We start from the raw sequence: 25736 nt of genomic DNA, 5'->3' as shown, positions 1-25736 counted from the left end.
CCACTGGCCCACCAGTAAGGTGGAGCCCAGGGTGAGCGCTCCCCACTTATCTAAACTCAGTCATGGGACTCCCTCTTTCCAGGGATGATTGTCATGACCGCCAAAGTGATCCACCTTCCCCTGTTTTGTGCCTTCCCTGGATATTTATTATCCACATAATGTGAAATGCAGCTCTCGCCACAACCCTCCACACTGACAAACTCTGACTGTGCCTCACAGCTCTCAGGATGAAGCCCTGTGGCCTGGGCTCTGCTCTCCCCTCCAGTCTCGGTGCCGTCGGGGGGGGGGGGGCCCCCACCCCACCTCCTGTGTCCACGCTGTCTGCTGTTCTCCTCCCACCTCATGCTATTTCTGGCCACTAAGTATTTGCTCTCACTGCTTTCCCTACCTGACAACTTTGCCCAACCCTCTTCCATCCTTTAGAACTCAGCGTCAGCATCATGCCTCCAGAAGCTGCTGCTGCCCTTGGCAGGCAGGGGCCCCTCCTCATGCCCACCTCCCCACCCCCCGTTTTGTGCCCAGCATGTTTTATTGGTGTGATCTGCTTGCAGGCCTGTCCCCACTAAACCAACACCCCACCCCCCACCAGCCCCCGGGCAGGAACTGTGTGTATCCCAGCTCGTAGCACAGATCTGGGGCCCCATAGGAGCTCAGCGGACCTATGGGGAACAGGGTTTAATGGGACACCCTTCTGAACGCAATGACACATGTCCCCTTGGAGGGCAAGTCTCCGTGAAAACTTCAGTCATAGCCAAGGGAGAATGCCAAGCTGCCTACCCAGGCTAATATTCAATCAGAATGTTTATGGGTACAGCCCAGGAATGTGGGACTGAGAGCTACCTGGGCAAGGACAGGCCAGCCAGGTATGGGCAGCCCCAGTGCACACCTGACGGGCCGCGCTGACGCATGCACGCCAGCGGCTGCCATCCTGGGCTGGCTCTCCCCCCACACCCCTCTCTCAGTCTGAGAGATGCCAGGCTGCAATGCATGAGGAAGGAAAGGCTGCCCTTCGGCTGGTGTATCAGGGCAGGGTCCACATCCTAGGTAGTTCTCCCCACTCTGGGCACTAAGCTGGAGGGCTGTGTGTGCCTCTCTCAGGGGGTGGGGCTCCCCGGCCCCACAGCAGGGGGAGCTTGGCCTTCCCAGGCACAGCCTGAGGGTGTTGGTGACTGGGAGGGGTAGGGGACAATGACCTGCCCACCTTGGCTTCCCCCTACTATAGTCAAAGACTCCAGCTGGCACAGCCCCTTCTGGGCCTAGTCGTGTCTGCGCCAGGTCAGGATCGTGGCAGGAGGTGGGGAGTGTCAGACATGTGTGTGGCTCTGGCTGGGCAGGATGCTGAGTCCAATGCAGAGGGGGAAGCCGATGACAAGTTGCTGACATGGGGTGCCTGAGTCATGCGTCCACAGGAGTAGGCCCTCACCCGTGGGGATTTCCACAGGAAGGGAGACCCAGTTCCTGCTCACAGCCCCAAGAGGCGTGATACACATTGAACAGATGGGAGCTGACCTGACAGAAGCCTGCAACATGCCTGCAATGCGCAGGAAGCCTTCTTACTTAGTCTTGCACTCTCCATTCCCTTCATCCTGAAAGTTTCTTCCTGCCAGCTCCAGCCTGGCTAATTTGTCACTCAGACTTCAGGGCTCAGTTTAGATGCCACCTCCTCTAGGAAGCCTCCCTGAACCTCCTCTACTCAACTACCAAGGCCTGGCTTTGTAGCCCTGACACACGTCTCTGACACCTGTGCTTTCTCTCTTGCAGCTTTGATAGCACTGTGTTGATAGCATTTGTTGAATAAAAGCCCACTTACTCAGCAAGAGGAATGCACTAGTGAGGGAAAGATGGGGGCTGTCTCCCCACAAGAGGGGCTATGCAGCAGAGGGAGTGTGGGCTAGGTAGGGGTGCAGGAGAGGGGTGGAGACAGATCTACCATGACCATCCCCCACCCCCAATCCACCAGGGCCTCATATACTGGTCAGGGCACTGCACTGCGGTCTAGTTGAAGAGAACGAGGTCCCAGTCCCTGTTTTAAGGTCCTGGGGCTTTTCCTCTCTCTGGGTCTCTATCTCCTCAAATGTAAAATGAAGAGCTGCACCCAAAACCAGTTCCCATCCAGTTTCAGTGGCTCCTCTTTTTCAGGAGGGACATGGACTTGGGGTCAGAGGGACTGGGTTTGAGAACCAGGGCTCCACGTACCCTGTGAGTCCTTGGAATATCTGTGATCCGCAATTTCTTCATCTTTAAAACGGCATTGATAATCGCAACTACCTCTCAGATTTTTGGGATTAGATGCACTCTCGGGTGAAAAACACTATACTTGAAAGCTCTATGTGAATGTTGATTATCACTATGATTTAACACAATTATATTTCACGAACACTCAATTAGTTACTTGATTATCTCTAACCTCGCTAGAGTATAAGCTCCATGAGGGCAGGATGCAGCAACTGCCTGTTCGTTGCTGTGTCCTTGAATCCTTGGTGCCAGCACAGAGCCTGGCTTATCTCAAGCCCTCAAAAAAATATTTGCTAAACAAGTAAATGGATCCATGAGTTGACTTGGACGAATGACTAGATGAATGAACTCCATTCACTTAGCAGAGCATAGAGGACAAATCAGATTGACTGGCATGGAGGGAGGAAGGGAAAATGGGGAAGAGGTACAGGAGGAAGGGAGGGCTCCCTGGGCTGCCCAGGCTCTGCAGGGGAGGGTGGGCGAAGGAAAGGCAAGAGGGGAATGACAGAAAACAAACTTGGGGCAGTGACACGAAGCTGCTTCAGAATATGCTAGGGCTGGGTACCTTGAGGGTCACCTCTCCTTATGAGCCCTTTTCCTGGTCAGTGCCCTCGTGCACCTCTCACAGCCCCTGTCCTGCCAGCCAGCTGGGGAGAGAACGCAGGAAGGAGAGCTGGCTGAAGCCAGGCCATTCTGGTTTGTTTACCAACCGCACGGTCCTCCTGGGTCCTGATACAGCCAGCAGCATCTGACCCAGCTAAATATATCTCCTCTGCTGGCTGGGACCACACAGCCAGCCCCTGAGGCCAGGGACCACCCACTCATCCTCTGGGTTGGGCCCTCAGCCTCCTCCTGACCAGAGAGCCCAATGTCCCCAAGGAGCCAATGGCCAATCGGGGTCCAAACTAAATGCAATCTCTGACTGAACCCAGGCAGATAGTTTCATTTGGACAGTCAGAGGACTTAAGGGGGAAAACACTAATTGTCCAGCAGTAGGACAACCAAATGGCTCATTTCCCTTCGATGGCATGTTTGCAGCCATTAAGAATGTTTAGGAAGACTATTTACTAATGTTAGGAAAACATTTTACTCTCTTTACAGTACTCTCATAACATTACTATATAAAGTGACAAAAAAGCATACAAAGTTAGATCCTAGTATGAATACAATCATAAAAAGCATAAAAATGTGTCTGGAAGACATCACCAGAAACTATCAACACACTTTGCTTCCCAGGAGGGGAATTGGGGGCCAGGGGATGCGATGGGAGAGAGGCTTTTTCTTCTTATGCTTTTTTGTATGTTTTTGATTATGAACTGTCCAAATTTACTACTTATTCATAAGTAAGTCAAATACATAATAAAATAAAGATCTGAAAAGAAAAGGCCTGAGTCCACTCAGTGCAGTAACGTCTGTGCTGGTGCCACTTCTGCTAAGGGGTCTGACTGCCCGGTCCGGTGGCTCCTGGTGCCATGTGGCCACATTCATTCCAAGCCGCGGCAGGCACAGGTGGGAACCATGGATATCACCATTGGGCTCACTTCCTGCTTCCCGTGTGTCCTTCTGCCATTGGGTGGGCCCTGTCTCACCAGGAGAGCTACAAGAAGTGGGAGTGCAAGGGGCTTTCTTCTCTCTCACCTGTGACCTGACACCCCAACCCCCGGCCTATTCCAATCACGTCCACTGCATTCCTGGCCAGCCTCCTCCGGATCAGGTGCTCCAGGTACAGTGACCTCTTCTGCAATCATGACCTCTCGATTTCTCCATTGTGACATCCTGGGACCACATACATCAGTTTATAAGGTCCTGCTCAGTTGGGGCCCCCTTGTAACAATAAAGTCTATTTAGATCTTGAAAAAAAAAAGAGAAAAGAAAAAGCGTATGCACAAAGAGATGCTGGAAATAATGCGCAGAGGTTACGAGCACTTATTTGGGTGACGGGCCATACGGGGGCTCCCTTTTCTACCCAGAGGAAAAGCTGGCCCTATGCCCAGGTAAACCGAACATCAGCCTTGCCAGCTGGAGCAGGGGTCTGTCAGTGCTCAGAGTTGAATCTGAGGCACAAAAAAAGACATACCTGCCTTAAAAGATCTCCCCATGGGGTCTGAAATTCTAGCCCATGCCTTTGCCTGAAGTACAGCTTCTCTGAAGCCCCCATGAAAACATTGAAGTGAAGGCGGTGTTACCATGTTACCATTTTGTCATGTGAACTGAATGGAAATAAGAGGACACACTGTAAGAAAGCTTTGGTTATGGGAAATGTCTTAATTTTTCTTGATTTTGAGAGTTTTTCTAAATTTCCCTAAAACATACACTTTATTAATAGTCCTTATTATAATTATATATAAAATAACACATGGTCATAGTAGAAATTTTGGAAAATACAGAATGGTATAAAGAATTTAAAATTCTGGGGAATATAGTCAATAATGTTGGAAAAATTACGTATGGTGTCAGATGGGTACTAGACTTGATAGGATAACTTCATAAATTATATAAATGCCTAATCACTGTGCTGTACACCTAAAACTAATATAATATTGAATGTCAACTATAATAATGTATATATATATATATATATTACAATCATGGGATGTAAAGTACAGCACAGGGAATATAGGCAATGGAATTGTAATAACTATGTACGGTGTCAGGCGTGTAAATGTCTAATCACAACATTGTTTTGTAGACCTGAAACTAATAATTAAAGAAATTTTAAATTCATTCACAATTAATTCGACCATCCAGGCGAGTTTATTTCCTTCTAGTCCTACCCTCTTACTAATCTATTAAAAATTCTGTTACATATACATATGTAAGTGAAAACAGAATCTATCACAGTTTATCTACTATTTTGTTTCCTACTTTTTCACCTAAAATTGAATGGTGAGCGTTTCTTCGGTCATCAAACATGCTTGAAAATATTGTTTTTAATGACCTAATATTCTATCATGTTGATGTACAAAAGTGTATTTAACCAATCCTATATTGTTGCCATTTGCATTGGCATTTGGGTCATTTCCAATTTTTTGCTAGGGTCGGTTATGCTTTCATGAACCTTTCTTGTTAGTTGCATATAACAGAAAATCCAGTTCAAATGAGCTTTAGACAAATAGACGTTATTGGCAAAACCCGGAAGTTAAGAGGAAGGGAGTTTCAGTCAAGGCTCAGTCAGGGCTCCTGCTCCATTTCCCTGCAGTTCTTCCCGTTTTACTCTTCTCTGTGTGCCAGCTTCACCCTCAGGTTGGCGTCTCCTCAGCCCCTGGAGCAACAAGCTCCATGGGAGTGGAGAGATGGCTCAGGGCGTCTGTTTTGCTCTGATCGGCCAGTTTATGAGAGGATAGCCACTAGGCTCCCACAGCCTTGGGCCCGGGTCCCCCGCCCATCTTTGAGCAAGTCATTGTGGCAAGGTGTATGGGGGTGGGGGGGTTAGAGGGGGTGGGGGGGTGGTGTTAGGATTATCCCTGTGGCTCTTACTGTGTGGGAAGGGAAAACACGGAGTGGCAGCCGGAAAATGTCCTCTGTCTCTGAGGCTGGCTACTCAGATTGAGGCCTGTGGACGTCTGTGTCATCTGGAACTAATTGGAAATACAGAAATCTTAGGGACCTCCCCACACCTAGTGAATCGGACTCTGCCTTTTAAAAAGAGCCGTACTCAGGAGATTGTGCATTAAAGTTGAGAAGCCTTGCCCTATTTGATTATTCCCTGAAGACAGATCCCTAAAAGTAGAATGGCTGGGTAAAAGGGCATGGATATTTCTAAAATTCTTCAAACATATCATCAAAGTGTCCTGCACGAGGCTCTGGCACTTTACATTCCCACCCTGGGATCTGGGTGTGTGAGGCCGCGAGCTTATGCAATTTGGGAGAGCCATCTTTAAGCAAAAGAATACAAAATTAAGTGCAAAATATTTAGAACAGAACAGAAAAGCTGACTAATACCTCAAGAACATAAAATAACAGAAAATCCAGAAATTTTAATTATTAACAAGTTGAAACATATGAAACTGCCATATTTGTAGATAAAACAGTCACAAATGATTAAAAAGCGATTTCATGTTGTTTAACCTAAAACTCTCCTGCCCCCATTTTTGGCTGTATTTTTATTTTTTCTTCCTTAACAACTCTATTGAAACATAACTCATATACCATGATATTCACTCTTTCAAGGGTACAATTCAATGGCTTTTATTATATATTCACAGAGGTACGCAACTATTACCACAGCCAATTTTAGAACATTTTTATTAGCCCCAAAAGAAACCTCACAGCCTTTACCTGTTATCCCCCAGCCCCCACGTCCCTGGTCAACCAGTAATCTGCTTTCTGCCTGTTCTGGACATTTCATAATTATATCATACATGATCTTTTGTGTTTGGGTTATTTCATTTAACAAAGTTTTCAAGCTTCATCCATGTTGTAGCAGGTATCAGCACTCCATTCCTTTTTATTGCTGAATAATACTGCTTTGCATGGATATACCAGAATTCATTTATCTGTTCATCAGTTGGTGGACGTTTGGGCTGATTCCAGTTTTTGGCTATTATGAACAATGCTTCTATGAATATTTGTGTACAGGTTTTATGTGGATTTGTTTTCATTTCTCTTGGGTATAATCCAGGAATGGAATTCCCAGGTCATATATTAGTCAGGATTCTCTGGAGATACAGAACCAATAGGGTTGACCTATAGATAAATAGATGATAGATAGGTAGACAGACAGAGGATAGACATAGCATAATTAGCTTGTGTGATTATGGAGGCAGACAAGTTCGAACCTCTGCAGGGGGGAGTCAGTCCGCAAGCTGGAGACCCGGGACAGCCAATGGTCTGGAAAGCTAGCAGGAAGAGTTAATATTTCAGTTCTAGCCTAGAGGCAGGAGAAAGCCAATGTTCCAGTTAAAAGGCAGTCAGGTAGGAGGAATTCTCGATTACTGGAGGGAGGGTCAGCCTTTTCTATTGAGGCCTTCTATTTATCGGATGAGGCCCACCCACATTCGGGAGGAAGACCTGCTTTACTCAGTTTACTGACTTAAATGTTACATTTCATTCAAACACAGCCTCACAGAAATGCCCAGAATGGTATTTGACCAAATGTCTGGGTATCCTGTGGCCCTGTTAATTTGGTACATGAAATTAACCATCATGGTAACTTTTGTTTATGTGGGGACAGAGCCAGCAGAGCAGTTTCCAGGCTCTTGGCCTCACGTGGAAAGGTGCTGGCTTGGGTGGTAGACGGCCATCAGCTGTGACTAGTTGGCCAACAGCTGTAACCAGTTAGCCATTAGCCACTGATACAACTGCCGTGGCTGAGCTAGCAAGCGCGGATTGCAGCTAGCAAGTGGGGTTGGTTGTTTGGCAGAGAAGTAGATGGCAGGTTGCAGATCATGTGGCTCCTACTTCCTGTGTCTCCAACCCAGCGCCAGCAAGAATATAGTGGTATGACTCCCCTCTCTGTGGCTCCGTGGGTGTTCCTTTTTGGCCTCACCACGTCCTGCGTTCTTGTGCAGATAGTGGGACTAGAGACCCCGTGTGACACCCTGCATGACAGTTTACTTCAATTTTTTCAGGAACTGCCAAGCTGTTTTCCAAGGTACCTGCAGCATTTGACATTACCCAAATAACGAATGACTCGTTTCTCCCCATTCTCATCAACACTTGTCTTTCTCATTATTTTATGATAGCCCCCCCTAAAGGGGGTGTGAAGGGCTGCATATTCTTGGATTGCCTTTTCAAGCAATAATGATATTGCAATTTCACTTTCTATAAAAAGAATAGGACGAAAACATCTTTTTTATAGCATGTTTGGTATTCATCTTTTATGATTGCGAGTGTGGGGAAGTGTCTTAGTGCCACCTCTCTGAGTTCCTCTGAGATGCCTGCGCAGGCTAGGCCTGGCTCACTATCTCAGTAGGCATGGTTTCCCATGGCAGCTGGTCCAGCCAGCCAGGTCCTTGCTGCTCTGTTTGCCCCCGATATTTCCCTGGTGACACATGGGGGTATCGTTCTGTGAGGGCTGAACTAGACCAAGCTCCTGCCACCCCAGGTCTCAGAGAAGCATGAGAGAGCAAGAAAATTTTCCATGTCCCTGAGAAGGCCTTAGGAATTTGCTGAGAAAGACTCATCCTGCAGAGACTGGTGGTCATGGTAAAAAAACACGCAGCAAAGTAGGGAGTCGAGGGATCACAGGCCCTCCCGGGAATGCCAGCAAATAAAGACTGCATGTCGGTGTCGGTCACACAGGACGAACAGCAACCTTTTCTCAGACCTAACATATCTAACAGGTGCTACCCAGGGGAGAAAGGTGATGGCAAAAGTCATGAACTGACAGTTTTAAAATGAAAAAAACAAAACACATATGGAACCGAATTTTCCTGGAAATGCTAGGGTTTCATTTTCTGTCATCAGGTGGATTAAGCTGAGTAACAAAAAATAAAGTATTGCCTGCACAGGGCTGCCTGGCTAGGGCGGGGCCCTACAGAGATGAGAGTGTATTCTGACTCGCAGGCCTTGTTATTCCAGGTGTGGTCCAAGGACCAGCAGCAAGGCCATCCCCTGGGATGTGTTAGAAATTCAGTCTCAGGTCTCACCCTAGATCTTCTGAAACTGAATCTGCATTTTAAGATTCCCAAGGTGATTCTTATGCATACTCAAGTTTAGGAAGCATTGATTTAAGGGATGATTCAGACGTTTAAAGTTTTTTTCTTAAGAGTTTAACTCCACGCAAAACCTTTATCTGGCAGTGAAAGAATGCAGGTCATTTGGGAGGCCCACGCCCCTTGAGCTCATCATTCACAACAGTGCTTGAGGCACACCTGAGGATCTCTATTAGAACTTTGGAGACCAGCTGATACCCACTGATTGTTACCAGGCTCCTAAGTGTGGCATTTAAGGGAGCTAAGGAGATGTTTCTAACAACAGGTGGTCTGCTGGGAGGGACAGGTGTACCCAAAAGCCAGCACCAGAGGCTTTATAAGATGGAACATGCCAGCAGACACCAGCGCAAGGCTGCGCAGAAAAACCCAGCTCATTGCTCAGCCCATACTGCCCGCCTCCTGCCCGTCTTCATCCTGGGGGCCAGACAGACCCAAGCAAGTCCAGGGGTGGGTCTCCATAGTCCTGGGTGCTTCAACAAAGTAATAAGCCCAGTGTATACCCTGTATTTCCAGGGCTGCTCGTACAGACCCACAATCTTAAAATCCACGTACCTAGGAAGGACTCCCAGAGCTGGCTCATGTGGCAAGGTGACCCCGGCTGAAAGGATGGCCCTCATTGTGATGCAGCCCAGACCTGCACTCTAGGACCAGGCTTCTGGGCTTCCTGAGGGGGACACTTCTTAGTTAGGTGGAAGCTCTCCCCAGCTATTTTTCATATTAAGGGACTGGGTCCCTGGGCGCAGAGGTGAGAGCTAGCTCTCTCGCGTGGGAGAAGGACACATCTTCAGGATAGACAGGGTGTCATACAGGGTCTCAGCTCCTGCTCCTTGCACCAGAACACAGGATATGGTGAGGCCAAAAAGGAACACCCACGGAGCCATAGATAGGGGAGTCATACCACTGTATTCTCTGGTGCCTGGGTTGGAGACACAGGAAGTAGGAGCTGCTTGATCCTCAACCTGCAGTCCGCTTCTCTGCCAACCAACCTCACTTGCTAACTGCAATCCGCGCTTGCTAGCTCAGGCACCATCTTCTTGCTAGCCCTCATTTTGCTGCTAGTGTAGCCACGGCAGTTATATTAGTGGCCAATGGCTCACTGGTTACAGCTGATGACCAAATAACGACAGTTGATGGCCATTTACTACCCAAGCCAGCACCCTTCCACATGAGGCCAAGAGCCTGGAAACTGCCCTCCTGGCTCTGTCCCTGTACTCCACACCTCCAGGGTCTCGCCTCACAATCTACACGACAAGCATCTTCCGCGAGGGGCCCTGTGCGAGGAGCCTGGAGGTGAATGCAACATCCTGGACACAGCCAGGCTCTCTGAGCACAGCCAGTGTTTCTCAGCGCACCACCAGTCTTTCTGGCACAGCCAGACTTCCTGAGCACAGCCAGGGTTTCTCAGGGTACCACCAGTCTTTCTGGGCACAGCCAGACTTCCTGGGCACAGCCAGGGTTCTCAGGGTACCATGCTGGATAAATAATGGCTCACAGCCAAGGTGCTTACATATTCTTGATGGCAGCCGGTCGAGACACAGGAAGCAAACATCCACCGCATGGTGGTACGTTCCCAAGCAAACAGTCAAGCGGTCCATCAAATCAGGGATGGAAGGCGATTCCCCATAGTCCACAGTCATTCGCCAGGGCTGTGCACCGGCCCCACAACGTGTGCCCTCTCCGCAGGGCGCGGGCTCCAACTCCTCCCCAACCTGGGGGTGAGGGACGACCTTGACCTCACCCGCATCTCCCACCGAGGACTCAGCAAGTGTTTCCTCCTAGGACTACAAGTCCCGCATCCAGGCTGCCTCAGCAAGCACTTCCCAGCCCACACGGCCGGCTGCAATGACCTTTGCTTTCTCCGGCCTATGCTGGTCGGCCGGCTGCAATGACCTTTGCTTTCTCCGGCCTATGCTGGTCGGAGAGCCATCCACGTCTTCCCACCCCTCCACGGGGGTCCAGCTCTCCGGCAGCTGCTCCTGCTGGTCTTCCTGAGACTGGGTGTTCATATGCACAAACTGCTCCACCGCCTTTCGGAGAGCTTTGGCCGGCACTGTACCCTGCTGGCGAAACTGAGCTTTCATACGTATAGACTGCTCCATTATCCCTTTGGGGATTCTGGCCGACACTGTACCCTGCTCGCTGTGCCATGTGCCATGCAGGGTGTCATGCGGGGGTCTCAGCTTCTGCTCCCCACATAAGAACGCAGGATATGGTGAGTCCAAAAAGGAACACCCACAGAGCCATAGGTAGGGGAGTCATACCACTATAGTCTTGCTGGTGGCTGGGTTGGAGACACAGGAAGCAGGAGCCACACTATCCACAACCTGTCGTCCGCTTCTCTGCCAACCAACTTCACTTGCTAACTGCAATCAGTCCTTGCCAGCCACCATTCGCTGCTAGCGTAGCCATGGCAGTTATATTAGTGGCCAATGGCTCACTGGTTACAGCTGACGGCCAACTAGCCACAGCTGATGGCCATTTACTACCCGAGCCAGCACCCTTCCACGTGAGGCCAAGAGCCTGGAAACTGCCCTCCTGGCTCTGTCCCCGCACTCTACACCTCCAGGGTCTCGCCTCACAATCTACACGACAAGCGTCTTCTGCGAGGGGCCCTGTGCGAGGAGCCTGGAGGTGAATGCAACATCCTGGACACAGCCAGGCGCTCTGGGCACAGCCAGGGCTCTTAGGGCACCGCCAGTCTTTCTGGAACAATAATGGCTCACAGCCAAGGTGCTTACATATTCTCAATGCCGGCTGGTCGAGACACAAGGAGCAAATATCCGCTTGTCCTACTGCATGGTAGTACGTTCCCAAGCAAACAGTCAAGCGGTCCATCAAATCAGGGATGGAAGGCAATTCCCCATAGTCCACAGTCATTCGCCAGGGCTGTGCACGACGAATGTGCACAGCACGGCTGTGCAACGTGTGCCCTCTCCGCAGGGCGAGGGCTCCAAGTCCTCCCCAACCAGGGGGTGAGGGACAACCTTGACCTCACCCGCATCTTCCATGGAGGACTCAGCAAGTGTTTCCTCCTAGGACTACAAGTCCCGCATCCGGGCTGCCCCAGCAAGCACTTCCCAGCCCACGGGGCCACAACGAGGCACAACGACCTTCGCTTTCTCCGGCCTATGCTGGTCGGAGAGCCATCCACGTCTTCCCACCCCTCCACGGGGGTCCAGCTCTCCGGCAGCTGCTCCTCCTGGTCTTCCTAAAACTGGGTGTTCATACGCACAAACTGCTCCACCGCCTTTCGGAGAGCTTTGGCCGGCACCGTACCCTGCTCGCTGCGCCATGTGTCATGCAGGGTGTCATGCAGGGTCTCAGCTCCCACTCCCCGCATAAGAACGCAGGATATGGTGAGGCCAAAAAGGAACACCCACGGAGCCATAGATAGGGGAGTCATACTGCTATAGTCTCGCTGGTGGCTGGGTTGGAGACACAGGAAGCAGGAGCCATATGATCTGCAGTCCGCTGGCGGCTTCTCTGCCAACCAACAACCAACCAACCAACCCCTTGCTAACTGCAATCCGCCCTTGCTAGTCCCCATTTGCTGCTAGCGTAGCCACGGCAGTTATATTAGTGGCCAATGGCTCACTGGTTACAGCTGACGGCCAACTAGCCACAGCTGATGGCCATTCAATCAGTTGATGGCCATTTACTACCCGAGCCAGCATCTTTCCACGTGAGGCCGAGAGCCTGGAAACTGCTCTGTGGAACTCTGTACTCACACAGGGCATGAGTCGTTAACTTCAAGTTGGACCCAAGTTGTTAATGAGCTTGAAGCCTTCACTTTTAAGATTCAAGTCCCACACCCTTAGGTAAGGGACAGGTAAAGAGGTACATTAAGGCTGTGGGCATCCTTCAATATGAAATGTTGTTTCTTCAGGGATTGGATTGAAAATGGGTGAAAAGGGAGCATGTTTGGGGGCAGAGAAGACAGAGGGTTCCGATCCACAACTTACCACACTTCTCAAGAGGGCACTAGCCCATCACATCTGGGCAAAGCTGTGCAAGTAAGTATCTGAGTTGTCAGACCCCCGAGGCAGCCACTACTGACCTTTGGCAAGGCTCTCGCAGTCGTCACCAGGGGCCTTGCTGAATAAGAACTGGAATGGACCCATCCCAGGGGGCTCATTGACCAGAAGCCAGTGGTGACAACAGGGCAGGGTTCATTAGGAAACTGACCCTGGCTTGTTCTGTGAGGTCTTGGTCAAGTTTACCAGCAAGAAAAACAGGACCCAGCACATCTGACCGTGGGACTACTGGAGATGAACAAAATGGAAAGGCTGCCCCTGTGACTGAGTGAGCAGCCGCTGCCCAGGAGCCAGCCCCCCTGCTCAAGGGTGTGCAGGGTGAGCCAAGGCTCGGGAGGCCACCCTGCCAGGGAATGGCACGAGCCCTGTTCTAAGGTGACGCAAGAGCATATCAGTGTTGTAGCTCAATCAGGGAAACACCAACTGTTAGTCTAGTCTGGGCACTCACTCTTTTTCCAACTGACCAGAGAGCTAAGTTTTCAAAACCTGGATGTCTTTGGAATCCCTAGTAACGTATCTCACTGTTTTCTTTCACGTTTCTTACAAGTACAGCTCATTTTGAGAACACCAAGTTCCTTTTGGTTTGTTAGTACAGCAGGTCCTCAAATAACATCATTTCATTATAAGGTTGATGAAGAAAAAAACCTGATTCCCAGCCAGGACCAGTGTGTGGATTGCACGGTCTCTCCACGTCTGTGTAGGTTTTCTCTGGGTTCTCTGGTTTCCTCCCACATCCCAAAGATGTGTACAACAGCTGGACTGGCATATCTACATTGTCCCAGCCTGAGTGTGTGTGCCCCTGCGATGGAAGGGGGTCCTGTCCAGGCTCAGGTCCCCCGCTTGTGTCCTGAGCTACTGGGACAGGCTCCAGCCACCAGAGACCCTGAACTGGAAAGTGAAAATAATTTTACTGATTTTTATTAATCTTTATTAAATGTATATGTAGCTTATATTTATTTCAATGTTTACTATTAGAAGGATTCTGGGTCTCTATTTAGAAGTGTGGTGATGTTTTTGTGACCAGAAGTATGTAGTAGGAACTTAAGTCGTTTATATCGATTAGCATACGGTAAAATTGGTTTCCTATATTCATCTCGCTTAACGTTGCACTTTCCAGGAATCTATTGACGACGTTGAGTGAGGACTTACTGCATTTCTGCTGGCTTGAATGATCCTCAGAGTGTACTGGAACTGCAAACGGGCTGGAACAAATATATACACATATTTGTTCACATATCAGTTTTAGAAACTGGGACCATGAAATTCCGACTGGTACATACTGCACACGACCAGGATCGTCTCTCCCTTGAGTGGAGCATGAACCCATCAGTACTACTACAGTGTAACTGCCTGATGGTGAAACAGGCCAAGCTGCCCACACCGAAGTCCTGGCGTTTAGGTCCTGAATCGTACGTAACAAGCCCAGACCGAGGCCTCGGCCCTGCATGAGGTGCTTGGTAAAGCCTCCTCGCTGACAGATGGAGGCAAACTTCTCACCTCAGTTAAGGACGCCACTAAGGAAACCCACAGAGAAACGTGCTCCCTCCACGGACCACCTGTCCTCTCTGACCACATATCACACCAAGAGCCCTGTACACCCCCAAGAAGAGGCAGCTGCAAAGACCACAGGCACTCCAATTTACATAAAATTATCTCACTCCATTTTATTTAAGATTTTTTTCTCCAGTTAGTAAAAGAAAGATGTGTCTCTCTTTATACATATGTACAAGTTCAGTTATAAAAATAGCACATTCAAAGAGAAAAAAGGCTTGGCATTTTTCTGCTTCCCTCTAAACAGCATCTGTACACAGGAGTCTGAGTTTGGGCAGGGGAGTCTTAATGATTTAAATTAAATGAGTCCCCTACCACTCCGACTCCCAAAAAAAGTTTTAAAAATCAATCTAGCTAAACTCAATTCCGCGATTTTCAGGTGTGCAAATTAGAGGCTGGCCCGCCCGGAAGCACCTGCTCCACCAAGGACATCAGGCTGGGGGACAGGCAGAAACACCTCCCATGCAAACACCACCCCTTTGCCTCTCTTGGAGGGAAGCAAGCTCAGGCTGGTGGGGCGGGAGGGTCGGTGCTGAGCTTGCCCTCTTTCCATCCTCTCTTCCTCACTCCTGCTGTCCCTCCCTTTCTCAGTGCAATACAGACAGTGCATACAGCCAAGCAGGGGGCTGAAGGGCGAGGGTGGGGAGACTGTGCATTCAGGAAGGGCAAGGGGAGTCTGTAAGAGGGCAGTGAGGATGTCCTGCTGATTGAGGTGGCTCCTGGTCTCTAACTGGCTTCTAGGAGTCCCAAGGTGGGAACTGCTGCTACTGTTGCTGGTGGGACCTGAAGGTTCTCTGGTATGAACCATGCAGGACAGGGGAGGAGATGCTGGGAAAACACGGTCTCCACGTATGCTTCCTCCAGCCTTCTGTCACCCCCAAAGCCAGACCTTCTTTTGCACTCACTGCTTTCTTCAACGGTGACACTGACAAATGGGGTTTGGAGACCTGGGGAGCTGCCCAAAGACTGAGGGTACCAGGTACATGATTTCCTCCCTTGCGAGCCCTCTAGGAAATCTCAGCCCTAAGGGAAGGCTCTTCACAGCACTGTGGAGCCTTTGCAAGGGACACGGCCAGAGCTGGAGAGCGGAAGGGGGATGGAGTGTGCCTGAGCGTCTACCTGGGGTCTACGCCAGGCCCTTCCCCGGGAGCACGAGCTGTAAGACGCAGCTGTCAAATTCATCTGAGACGCTGCGGGGCTTATCCCTATTCTCGGGCCTCCTTCCCACAGGCAATCCCAGAGCACGACTCAAGACACAAGTGATGGAAGTGCTCAGACTAACACCTGCCTGTTCTTCCTTTGCTGCGACTGGTCATCTCTGCCCTCTGCCCTGGTACCTAAGATGCTGCACTGGGCAAGCCAAACAAGACCACCTGCAGGCTAGGATGCTAGCCCCCGGTTAGGTTGAAGGAAGCTGGAGGGCCCAGGTGGTTACCGTCCTCCAGAGGGGTGGGTGCCTTTGCCCTGTTTCCGGACCAGGGAGTCTGGGGCTAGGCTGCTGGTCAAGTGGAGGCTCTTGGGAGTCCCAGGAACATTATTTCCTTTGCTCAAAGGGGAACTCAAGGGAGAAGAGGCGCTTGAAGGTCCAAAGTCAGCAAGGCCAGCAGGCCGAACAAGAGACGTCTGCAGAGGACTGCTGGCAGATATTCCTGTGGGGGTGGAGAAAGAGACAAGAGGAAAGTAAGCAGCAGTCGTGCTGAGCTGCCGGAACCTGACCTTGACTACTGGAGTCTGCGCTGGAGGTGAGGTCGTGGGGAACCTTCCCGCAACCTCTTCTGAGCACATCTGCTTACTCCTGTCAACTGTCCATTCAGTAAGAGGGATGTATTTTTAAGAGAAATCTGACACCTACCCAGCCCTCTTCACCTTACGTCATCTACAAGGAGTAAGACGTCACCTGGGTGCTCAAGGACAGAGCACGTTCGTTACATGTGGGGAAGCTAAAGGTGAGGGATGACCTGTAACTTACTCGGCACTAATGTATTTTCTTCCACATTCCTTCTTTCTACACCATTTGTGATTAGCTGCTTCTTAATTTTAGACGATGTCCTTTACTCCTCTGGCCAGAGGGCACAAGGCTGCCCAATCTATCTGTGTCTATACTCATGCGGTTCTCCTGGCGCCGGACATGGCCACCCCTGTTCTCTAAGTCTTGCCACTTCAAGGACCCAGTTCAAATCTCCCATCTTTAGTCATGGCTTCCTGGGCAACAGTGAACTCTCCTTTTTCCTTGTATGAGCCAAATCCACTTATAGCTGATAACATATTGTCTCATACGATGCTTCAATTGTTTCTTGTGTACTGGTTTTACTTTCCAGAAAGAATTTTCAGTGCTTGGTGGGCAGACACCTGTCTCTTTTCATGCACAGTGGAACTGCAGGTAGTCTCTGAAGCAGTTCTTCTCCTTGTTTCCGTACCCAGTTATCCAGCATTGCTGATTTTTCTTGTGGCACTCTACCCCGCTGCCTCCTTTGCCCCTCCTGCCCCCTTTCAGGCCAAGTCTCCACGAGAAAGCCCGATGGTGCCCATGCTCTGCCTATTTGTGGGTGAGACCTGCCATGGAAGCCCTGACTACTGGCAAGGTTGTTGTTTTCCAAAGATGTGATGAGGGTTCAAAAACACTGGCCAAGGCTATTATTCTTCACGTTTGTTGAATGAACAAACAAATGAAAGTTGAGATTGTTACAGTAGCAGAAAGGGGAGGTGAACTAATACTTACTGAGCACTCTCTATTCAATAATACCCTTACTTGCTACAATAACCCTATGAGTTAAATACTGAGCCCATGTTTTGAATGGGGAGAGAAGTCTGTAAACGGGGGCGCCCCTTCTACCCCTCTTGGATGTCCTACATTCCATTGCTACAATTATCGTCCACCTGTCAGGGTCACAACAGCCACTCCCTTCTCAAACTTACCAGAGCCCCCCGGCATACACCTGACACGCTCTTGCCCATCAAGTCTTGCCATGTCTTTCCAAACTTGGCTTCCACTGCTGTTCCTTAGCACAGCCTGACTAACCTGCGTGGTGACCCCCAATAGGCCTTGATCACTGCCAACTCTGTCGCCAGTACAAATCATTTGTTAGCCTCCTTTCTGAGTTACAGTCTGGGCACTTGGTCATCAGGTCCATGGTTCCTCCTTTTTCTGATCTACAGCCACAATGAAAATCTCACTCCCTCTTTTTTCACTCAATACACATATACTGCCTTGTCTTGCTGTTAAACATACTCCACATAGAGCTTCCCCTTTTTACTTCTATTACACACTTAAGAGCAGGGTCTATGTGTTATGTACACAGCAGGTGCTTAATATCTAAGGTGATGGATCACAAAACTGGGTAAATGTTAACTATGCTAGCTGAGACTACTGAAAAATGGGTCTCGGGAAATGTAATTACTGAAATATGGATCTTGGGAAAAAATCAGTTCTCAAAGCAGGAAAAATTCTGACTGTTGAAAGTAGTCTAGTCCAGAAATTCAGCTCTCTCTTTCCACAGCGATTTCCACCTTGAAAGTGGCTCTGTACTAAGTCACAAGGACAAAGAGAGGTCAGGACCGCTCAATGCAGAAGCAGAACCCAACATGGGCTCTGGGAAGGAGCTTCCTGGGCTGGGGGTGTCCTACCTGGTCCACCCAGCAGAACACTCAGTGGACTCTCCCTGACCGGAATGGAGCCTGCGCCCCCATGGGGCCTTGTACCTTTAGACACGTTGTACCCGTATGCAGCATAGGCGGCTGCAGAGGCTGCTGCAGCCCCTGCTTTGGCTCCTGCCATTGCGGCAGCACTGCCCGCGGTGGACTTCCGGCTCCGGCCTTTCCCTGCTCCTTTGGCTGTGCTTCCTGAACCTTTGGGGCGGCCTCGGCTTCGGGCTGAGTGACCACGTCCTGCGGTTGGCATTTCCTGAATGGAAATTCCTGTGGGAATAAACGGGCCAAGAGGAGGAAGAAAAAAATCAATCTCTTCATGTTAACAGAATCTTCCCCTGGCAGGGTAGGCTGGCTCTAAGGGTGTTTGTTTCAGGGCTTTCAGGGAGGTCTAGGTCCCCATTTAATGGCTGGGCCACGGAGTCATACCAAGTTAGTCACAATTCTAAACAGAATAACCCGACTCCTCAAGCTGTTTTCCTTCTAGAAGAGTGGTTCCGTTACTCCTGAATTTCTTCTCTAAACGAGATCATTACTAATGAACCCCAGGGACTGGCTACCTGAGACCCATCTGCAAACTCCAGTGTGCGCCCACCTCTGAGAGTCAACTTTTACTCCCGTTCTAAACCTCGAGTGCCTTGAGAAATAGCAGCCACACGGGCCTCACAGAACCAAGTGAGGGAAGGCCCAGAAAAGCTAATTTTAATTAAAAACTAGCAAAACTAAGGTGAAATATGAAAGACTAGGTGACTAAAAAACAAAGAAGTTTGAAATCTTTGTAAAGTTCTTACTTTGCTTTCCCTAAAGCTTCCCTTTCTCCCTTTCACTTAACAGGGCTAATGAAAGACTGAGCCTACAAATTCTTTTTGTTCCACTCCACTCTTCTTTAAAGGAAACACAAATGCCATTATCTTAGAATAAACCAGGATCTCATCCACCGCCAAACCAATGCCTTTTCTGACGCAGGGGACCAGGCCCAAGGTGTACGGGACAGCAGCAGCACTTACCGTTCACGGTGTCCGAGACAGATCCCGTTATGGAAGCGGGAGAGTTGGTGGCTCGAGACTGAGGGGCTGAAGAGGCCGGGTCATCCACGATGACCAGCATGTCATTGCTGCTCTCATCGGGGGGAATGGAGCCAGTGTGCAGCTCACTGCTGATGGAGATCTAGAGGGAGGGTAGAAACCACCACTGCTTGTACCCACAGCCCGTGGCCCTGTGCCCACTTGAGGGCGGCTCCTCAGGTCTCGCCACTGCTTCCCTCCTGAGGGTGAGACCCCCTGCTTTGGCTCCAGAGAAGCCAGCCTGTCCTCATTTGTTTTCCTTATGGATTCCATGTGCAACCCCCTTCTACAAGGCAGGGGGCCTCCAGGAGAAACAATGGTTACCCGGTCAGGGCAGTCCCATTGCTGCGATGAAGGCATCTAAAAGGAGCCTCACCTCACTGAAAGGGCTGGGCATAGCCGAGTCCACGCTGATGAAGGAGTCATCCCCGTCAGCAGACAGGTTGGAGTTATCAGCCGAGGGAACAAATGGAATCACCAAGTTCACGCCCTCCTTTCTCCTTTTCCCATCTAATTCGTCTTCCTTTTTCTTCTGGGAACACACAAATCAAGAAATACGAACAAAGCATGAGGACAGACACCAAAAGAAGAGTGGGGGTGGAGAAGAAAGTGATGACAGAAATTGGACTGTAAACTTCTAGGTTTCACTTTTTTCAATTCGTGTATTTTTAAGGAAGAAAAAAACTCCTAAGGAAGGAGGAAGGAGGAAAGGGATGTCTGAAGAGTTCATGTATATTCTACCACAATAATACAGAGCTGAAAGGCAGGCCAGCCACACCGAGCCGAAGCTGCACCAGGCCTCCTCACGTGGCCAAGTGCACAGCCGGCTTCTGGCAGGTCCCCGTGGTGGCACGCAGCAGGGCTGAACTGATGCGGTCCCGTAAGAGGGAGGGCCGATGCCTGTAGCACATTTTCTGTACATCTGTTTTTACTCTGCCTTCTTTTTAAATATACATGAGAAAGAATGTTCTTCATCATACGCAAGGAATAATGATGGGTTTTTGTCATTTTTGGTCATCATTTCCTCAATTTACACGTAAATGTTTATGGGTTGAGTGACTGAGCTACACTAAGCAGTTTCTAGAACCAAGTTCAGTAGGGCTTTGTCAATATTAGGGACCTGGAATCACAGAATATACCTGGAAAATTCTGGGAATCACATCCACCCACTGTACCTAATTTGTTTGTTTCTACACCTACATTCGGGTTGATATGGTATGTCTTTGTGTAGTTTACATTATTACCGGGTATTTATCTGAAACTTTTATGCTCAGAATAGGGATGACGTCTGATGTGAACTCAGTAAACCCTACAATGTCCTGTATGAGAAAAGCACCTTTTCTTCTAAATGTTAAAGCTATTTTAATCTAAATCGTAGTAAGTAATGGGTTAGAGATTTGACCCTGAGATCCTGAGAACCTGAGGAACTGGGTATTGATGGCAGCCCAGGCTAGGAGGAACATGATCCTTCATTCCGGGGATTTTTCAGCTTTTTAACTACAGTGAGCACCAGGGGCATCCTTCAGAAAGAGTTCTGCTTAGCAGAAGGGACATACAGAGATGCCAGAAGCATAGGTGACTAATTTGTTCAAGAGCAGGGGCCAAACCAGGGCTGGGAGGGGCAGGGTAGCACAATCCAAAGGTAAACCAAACCCACCAGGAAAAATTAGGAAGCACTTTCTGGAAGGTAGTAAATTGGTTCCAAAACAACAGTCCTTGGACGTATAATAAGTCTGGGAAATTAGAACTAATGGGTTGACACCTGAAATAAGACCAAGTCCTGAAGGCCTCCCTTCTGATTCACATGTCAATAAAGACCAGGAGTAAGGATTACTGACACAATATTTCAGTAGAAACAGCAATACAGAAAGAACTGTTGGGGAACTACATCCCACTTTGCAGCTAGCCTAGTGGGCTCAAGCAGGAAATGTCAGAAGAGAGACAAAAAACAGCTCAAATCCTTGGCATGAATTGGAGAGAGAGAGATGTACAGACTGGCCAGCGATTTCTTTTTCCAATGGTGGACGACACTGAATGGTACACTAGCAGAATCATGGTAGAAAGATTGGATCTAATGACCTCTTGCCCTTTCTAAGATTCTATGGAATCTAATAATGTAAACACAACCACTTTACCCATTTTAGCCTTATGCTTTATACAACATCCCGACCAATGGTTTTCATAGTCATGTGACCACAGGCAGGGTGGGTGTGTGGAGGGAGTACAGGTCTACCAAGGCTTCGTTTCGCCTGATCAACCGTGCAGAAGCACAGAATTGCCGCTTATCATCCACAGCTGGAGCTGGCTTACCAACCAGTAACCAAGACGACAAGCCAGGTACCGCGAAGCCTTTTCTGTCAGCACCTCCCTGCCCCCGCCAGTCCTTGCCACCCCAAGTTTGAGAGGTACCTTCTCTGCATACTTTTCCCTCTTGCGCTTGCGCTCTTTGACTCGGTTGGTTTCTTCCTGCTGCCGTTTCTCTTCCTGCCGCAGTCTTACTATCAAGAAAAAAAAAATCGGATGAAGTATCTGTGCAATCATAATCCTCTTCTCTGAAATTAAAGTGGCCACATCCTTTGATATTTATGTTTCAAAGTATGATTTTTATCTGCCCTAGGCAGACAACCGGTGGTTTTCTAACTTGGAGAAGGAACAGAGTTCTTGGATTCTTAACAGTTTTGGGGTTCGAACCATGACTGTGTAATTACCATGGGTCTTTCCTTGCCTTTATTTTTTTTCCTTTTCTTTTCAGTCTTTTGATATCTCTCATTGCACAGACCAAGTATGGCTGCAGAGCCCCAAAAGGTTTTCAGAAGGTGGTAGCAAATGCAAGCACCATAAGAAAGGAGCTTCATCCTATTTTCTGATGTGACGCTGTGGAAGCCCTCAGAGGCTCACAAGGTGAGTCGGAAACCCATGGTTCTCAAAAGCCAGAAACACATGGGCGAAGAGTTTGTATTTTACAGCAATGTGCTCGTTCAGCTCCATAAAGCATTTCTCTGGGTAGAATTCAGTAAATTTATGACTGCTGAGGAATCTAGGGATCTAGCCTTCTTGGTACAAATTTATTTGAAGTCATATTACTTTAAAAATATATGTGCATTTTATCTTCTATTCCATAAGTTGTGTTTGTGTTTTAATATAAAATATTAACACAAAAATGTTTCTCCCCAAATAACCTTTGGCTCTGTCTACCCTTGGCACACAGCCCAAAGCCTCTCACATTTTCAGATGTGGGGGCCAGAAAAACATCTTTTGTAGGGAGGAGAGAGCATTAATAAGAGGTTAGAGTACGTACGTTTCTTCTCCAATTCTTCATCGTCTAGAAGCAGACTAACTACCTCTTTGGGTTTCAAGGTATCTGGTTTGAAGTTCCCACCAGAAATCACCATCCGCTGAATCTATACAAAAGCAGATGAAAACATCATAACCAGGCATCCATCCCTGTATGGCAAATATCCAGGAAGAAACATGTTTCTCAGTCTGCTCCTCCGGTGAACCCCTGGGTCCCCTATTTCTTTTTCATTCATCCAACTGGCTCATCCAGAGAATTTAGTCCATTCCCAACAGAAAGGACAATGAGAACCTTTTTGCTCAGGACGGATAACTGATAGCTAGAAGGTCCAACAACACTAACTCAAGATGAAAAAAAGATTCCAAATAATACATTTCTTTGGAAACTAGCCAATTTGGCATACAGCTTAAAGGCTGATCAAATCAAGAGTACTAGGGTGAGCGCTCCACTGTTCTTTCTTCTTCTCTGCATGTGACAGTATGTTGTACATGAGGGCAATGGTGTCATCTCCACATAACCAACAGCCGGATCTAGGCTGTCAACAGCATTCTGGTAGAAAAGGAGTGAGAAATGGCCAGGGCAGGAGAGATGACCGCTGTCCAGGACCTGATTTTATTTTCTATCCAGGAGAAATTAAGCCCCTTCGTGACTGACAAAGGCAAGAGCGTCTTTGTCTAGTCGATGTGGCTGGACTTCCCATTTCCTCCACCAGGACAGTACTTCCTTTGCCTCGTGCTTACCTCGCTCTTCTCCTTGGCTCTCTGCAGAATGCGTTCCTCAATGGTGCCCTTACAGATGAGCCGGTACACAGTCACCTGCTTCGTCTGCCCCAAGCGGTGCGCCCTGTCCATGGCCTGCTGGTCCACCGTGGGGTTCCAGTCGCTGTCATAAAAAATCACCTGAGTAGGCAGGACAAGAACACAGCATGGACTGAGCACTCTTAGGGCAAGCCCAGGAATTCTGACAGCAACTCAGCCACTCATCTCTTTGCAAGAGTTTGGTGCCAGATTTTTTTCTATGATATTAAAATGAGCAGCTATTCACTTATAAAACCAAGCCACTGTTTCACTTGCCCTGAATAAAGGGATATACTCTGGGCTTTTATCAGGGTTTTCATAAAAAAGAGAGAGTGGTAATAATAATTAGTTAACACTTAGTGCTTACTATTTGCCAGTCATTGTTCTAGGTGCTTTATGTGTATTAACTCATTTAAATCCCATAATCACTATGATTTAGGTACTATTAAGACCCCATTTTATAGATTGGGAAACCGAAGCACAGAGGAATTAGAGAATTTATTCAAGACTACACAACCTAAGTAAGTGGTGGGCTGTGGATGTGAGGAATGTAAAAGCTTCTCCTTAACACACTAATCTGACGTTGGTAAGAGACAGGCATGACGCTCCTGGCAGTCTCATGCTCTTGTCAACAGGGTCTTTCCCTGCCCCTTGAATTCCAGGAAAGAAACCTTTAAAAGTTCCCTGAAAGCTACTTTCAGTTTGCTAAACAACAAACACAAACAATAACAACAAAATGTACTACTGCCTCTTCCTCCACCCCAGTAGTGATCCTAAAACCAACAGACTCCTGAGTCGTCAGCCGTGAGGCTACTATCCAATCCAGTGGACCCCCTAAAAGAAAGCCACTTCAAAATGGCCCTCATCTCTCATGCATCCTCCTCTATATTTAATCACGTCACCAAAACCAGTTTGTTCCTTCAGAAACGAATCTATCCTTTCTACTGTCCCACTGTCCCTATCCTGGGCTAGGTCCTCGCCACCTACGTCTGCCTCACTAATGCTGTCAGACCAGCGTGCTTCCTAGATCTCCGTCTCCTTCTTCTTCAGTCTACATTAAGTACAACTGCAGACCATTCCCTCTCTGCCAGTTATGCTGTAACACACCAAGCCCAAACTTCCCTCAATGATCGGCTCTGCTATACTGAGCCAACTTCATTTCTATTCTTTCCTAACATAAACGCACCCCTTCCCTTTTGTCAGACAGGTCTCTTCAGTGTTCCTCACTTGTATTACATTTGTTTGCACCACTTTTTGCTCAAGCTGTTTTTCTGTTCTTCAACTCTTCTCTACTGGTCTTTTAAGATTTGGTTCAAGCTTCACCATTTTCAGGAAGGCCTCCCTGATTTCTCTTGCTTATAACAATGTCTCCTTTTCCTACTCCTTATGAATTCCTATTAGAAATAATAACTAAAATCTGTTGAGCACTTACAATATGTCTGGCACTAGTATGCATATATACCTCATGAAATTTTCACAAAAAATCCTATGTATTTCCTTCATCCTATGAAGTAGGAAGAGACTGGCCGGAGCTCACAATTCTAACAGTCTCCTCCCACAAGCTACACTATTAACAATTCCTTTCATTGCCTACCCTGGTCCAAGTTCCCACTTAACTACTATTATCTATGGGTGTCCAATTATTTTTATTGAAAATATCTTTCTGTCCAGTCTTATTTGAAGACAGACACCATCCATCAGTACAAAGTAGAATTCTATAGATACTAGTTAATTGATACTAGAATCTCTAAGGAGATTGATCAAAATTAGACAGAGCCTAAAAATGTAACCTGGGGAGTGATTTGTCTTTCTTGAAACTCGTTCTCTCTGATGCTTTTCCCATTGCTTACTATTATTCCTAAGTAATTTATTGGTTTTCTCATCTAAAAACAGAGGCAATTCTTCTGCCATTCTCTGGAGAATTCAGACTTTTGGTGAAGATGAACACAAGGCATTAGCCATTTTCAATGCTCTTGACTTACTAATAAGAATCCCCACTGGTGCTTTTTGGCTTTGCTTTTATATGAGGTATAAACCCTCAATTTTTAGTACAGGTTAGAATTTTGGGGGAGAAAATTTTAAACTGCTTGCCAAGGAAAAAGATCATTGTGAAACCGTTTGTTAATCCACAGTGTCCACACACCTAGGATATGGAAGTCCACAATGCCTGTCGCTTGGAGAGGAGCACAGCAAACCTGACCACAGGACATTCTGGAACTTCAACAAGATATACAAAATTCTAGGAAATCCAGTTTAAACTTTCAAGGAGAAGAAACGAAGAGAAGGCAGCATTAATGAAAAGGAGACTACCAGTTGGACTGGGGGAAACATTATTTGCCCAACATACCTTAAATGACTACATACTCGTTTGTGGAAAATGAGAGTTGACGTCACACCCCAAATATAGTAAGTACCTTTAGTTGTCCAAGCCTGAGGCAATGGTTCAGCATGAATTCATA

At 48.1% G+C, this 25736-nt stretch overlaps 1 protein-coding gene across 1 annotated transcript in view; it reads right to left on the bottom strand.

Moving 5' to 3' along the window:
* Positions 1–14559: 14559 nt before the first annotated feature.
* Positions 14560–25736, bottom strand: part of INO80 (INO80 complex ATPase subunit) — a 116201-nt gene continuing 105024 nt past the window's right edge. Inside the window, exons 30-36 of the mRNA XM_033108373.1 lie at positions 23221–23379; positions 22484–22586; positions 21595–21683; positions 19562–19717; positions 19129–19288; positions 18176–18391; positions 14560–16125 (exon numbers count right to left, since the gene is read on the bottom strand). Coding sequence (XP_032964264.1) covers positions 15908–16125; positions 18176–18391; positions 19129–19288; positions 19562–19717; positions 21595–21683; positions 22484–22586; positions 23221–23379 — 1101 coding nt within the window. The 3' untranslated portion in view covers positions 14560–15907. The remainder of the gene's footprint in view (positions 16126–18175; positions 18392–19128; positions 19289–19561; positions 19718–21594; positions 21684–22483; positions 22587–23220; positions 23380–25736) is intronic.

The sequence above is a fragment of the Rhinolophus ferrumequinum genome, chromosome 6 (genome assembly GCF_004115265.2).
Source record: "Rhinolophus ferrumequinum isolate MPI-CBG mRhiFer1 chromosome 6, mRhiFer1_v1.p, whole genome shotgun sequence".
Lineage (NCBI taxonomy): Eukaryota > Metazoa > Chordata > Mammalia > Chiroptera > Rhinolophidae > Rhinolophus > Rhinolophus ferrumequinum.
Note: the sequence above shows the minus strand (reverse complement) of the source record. Positions and strands in the feature narration are given on the sequence as shown.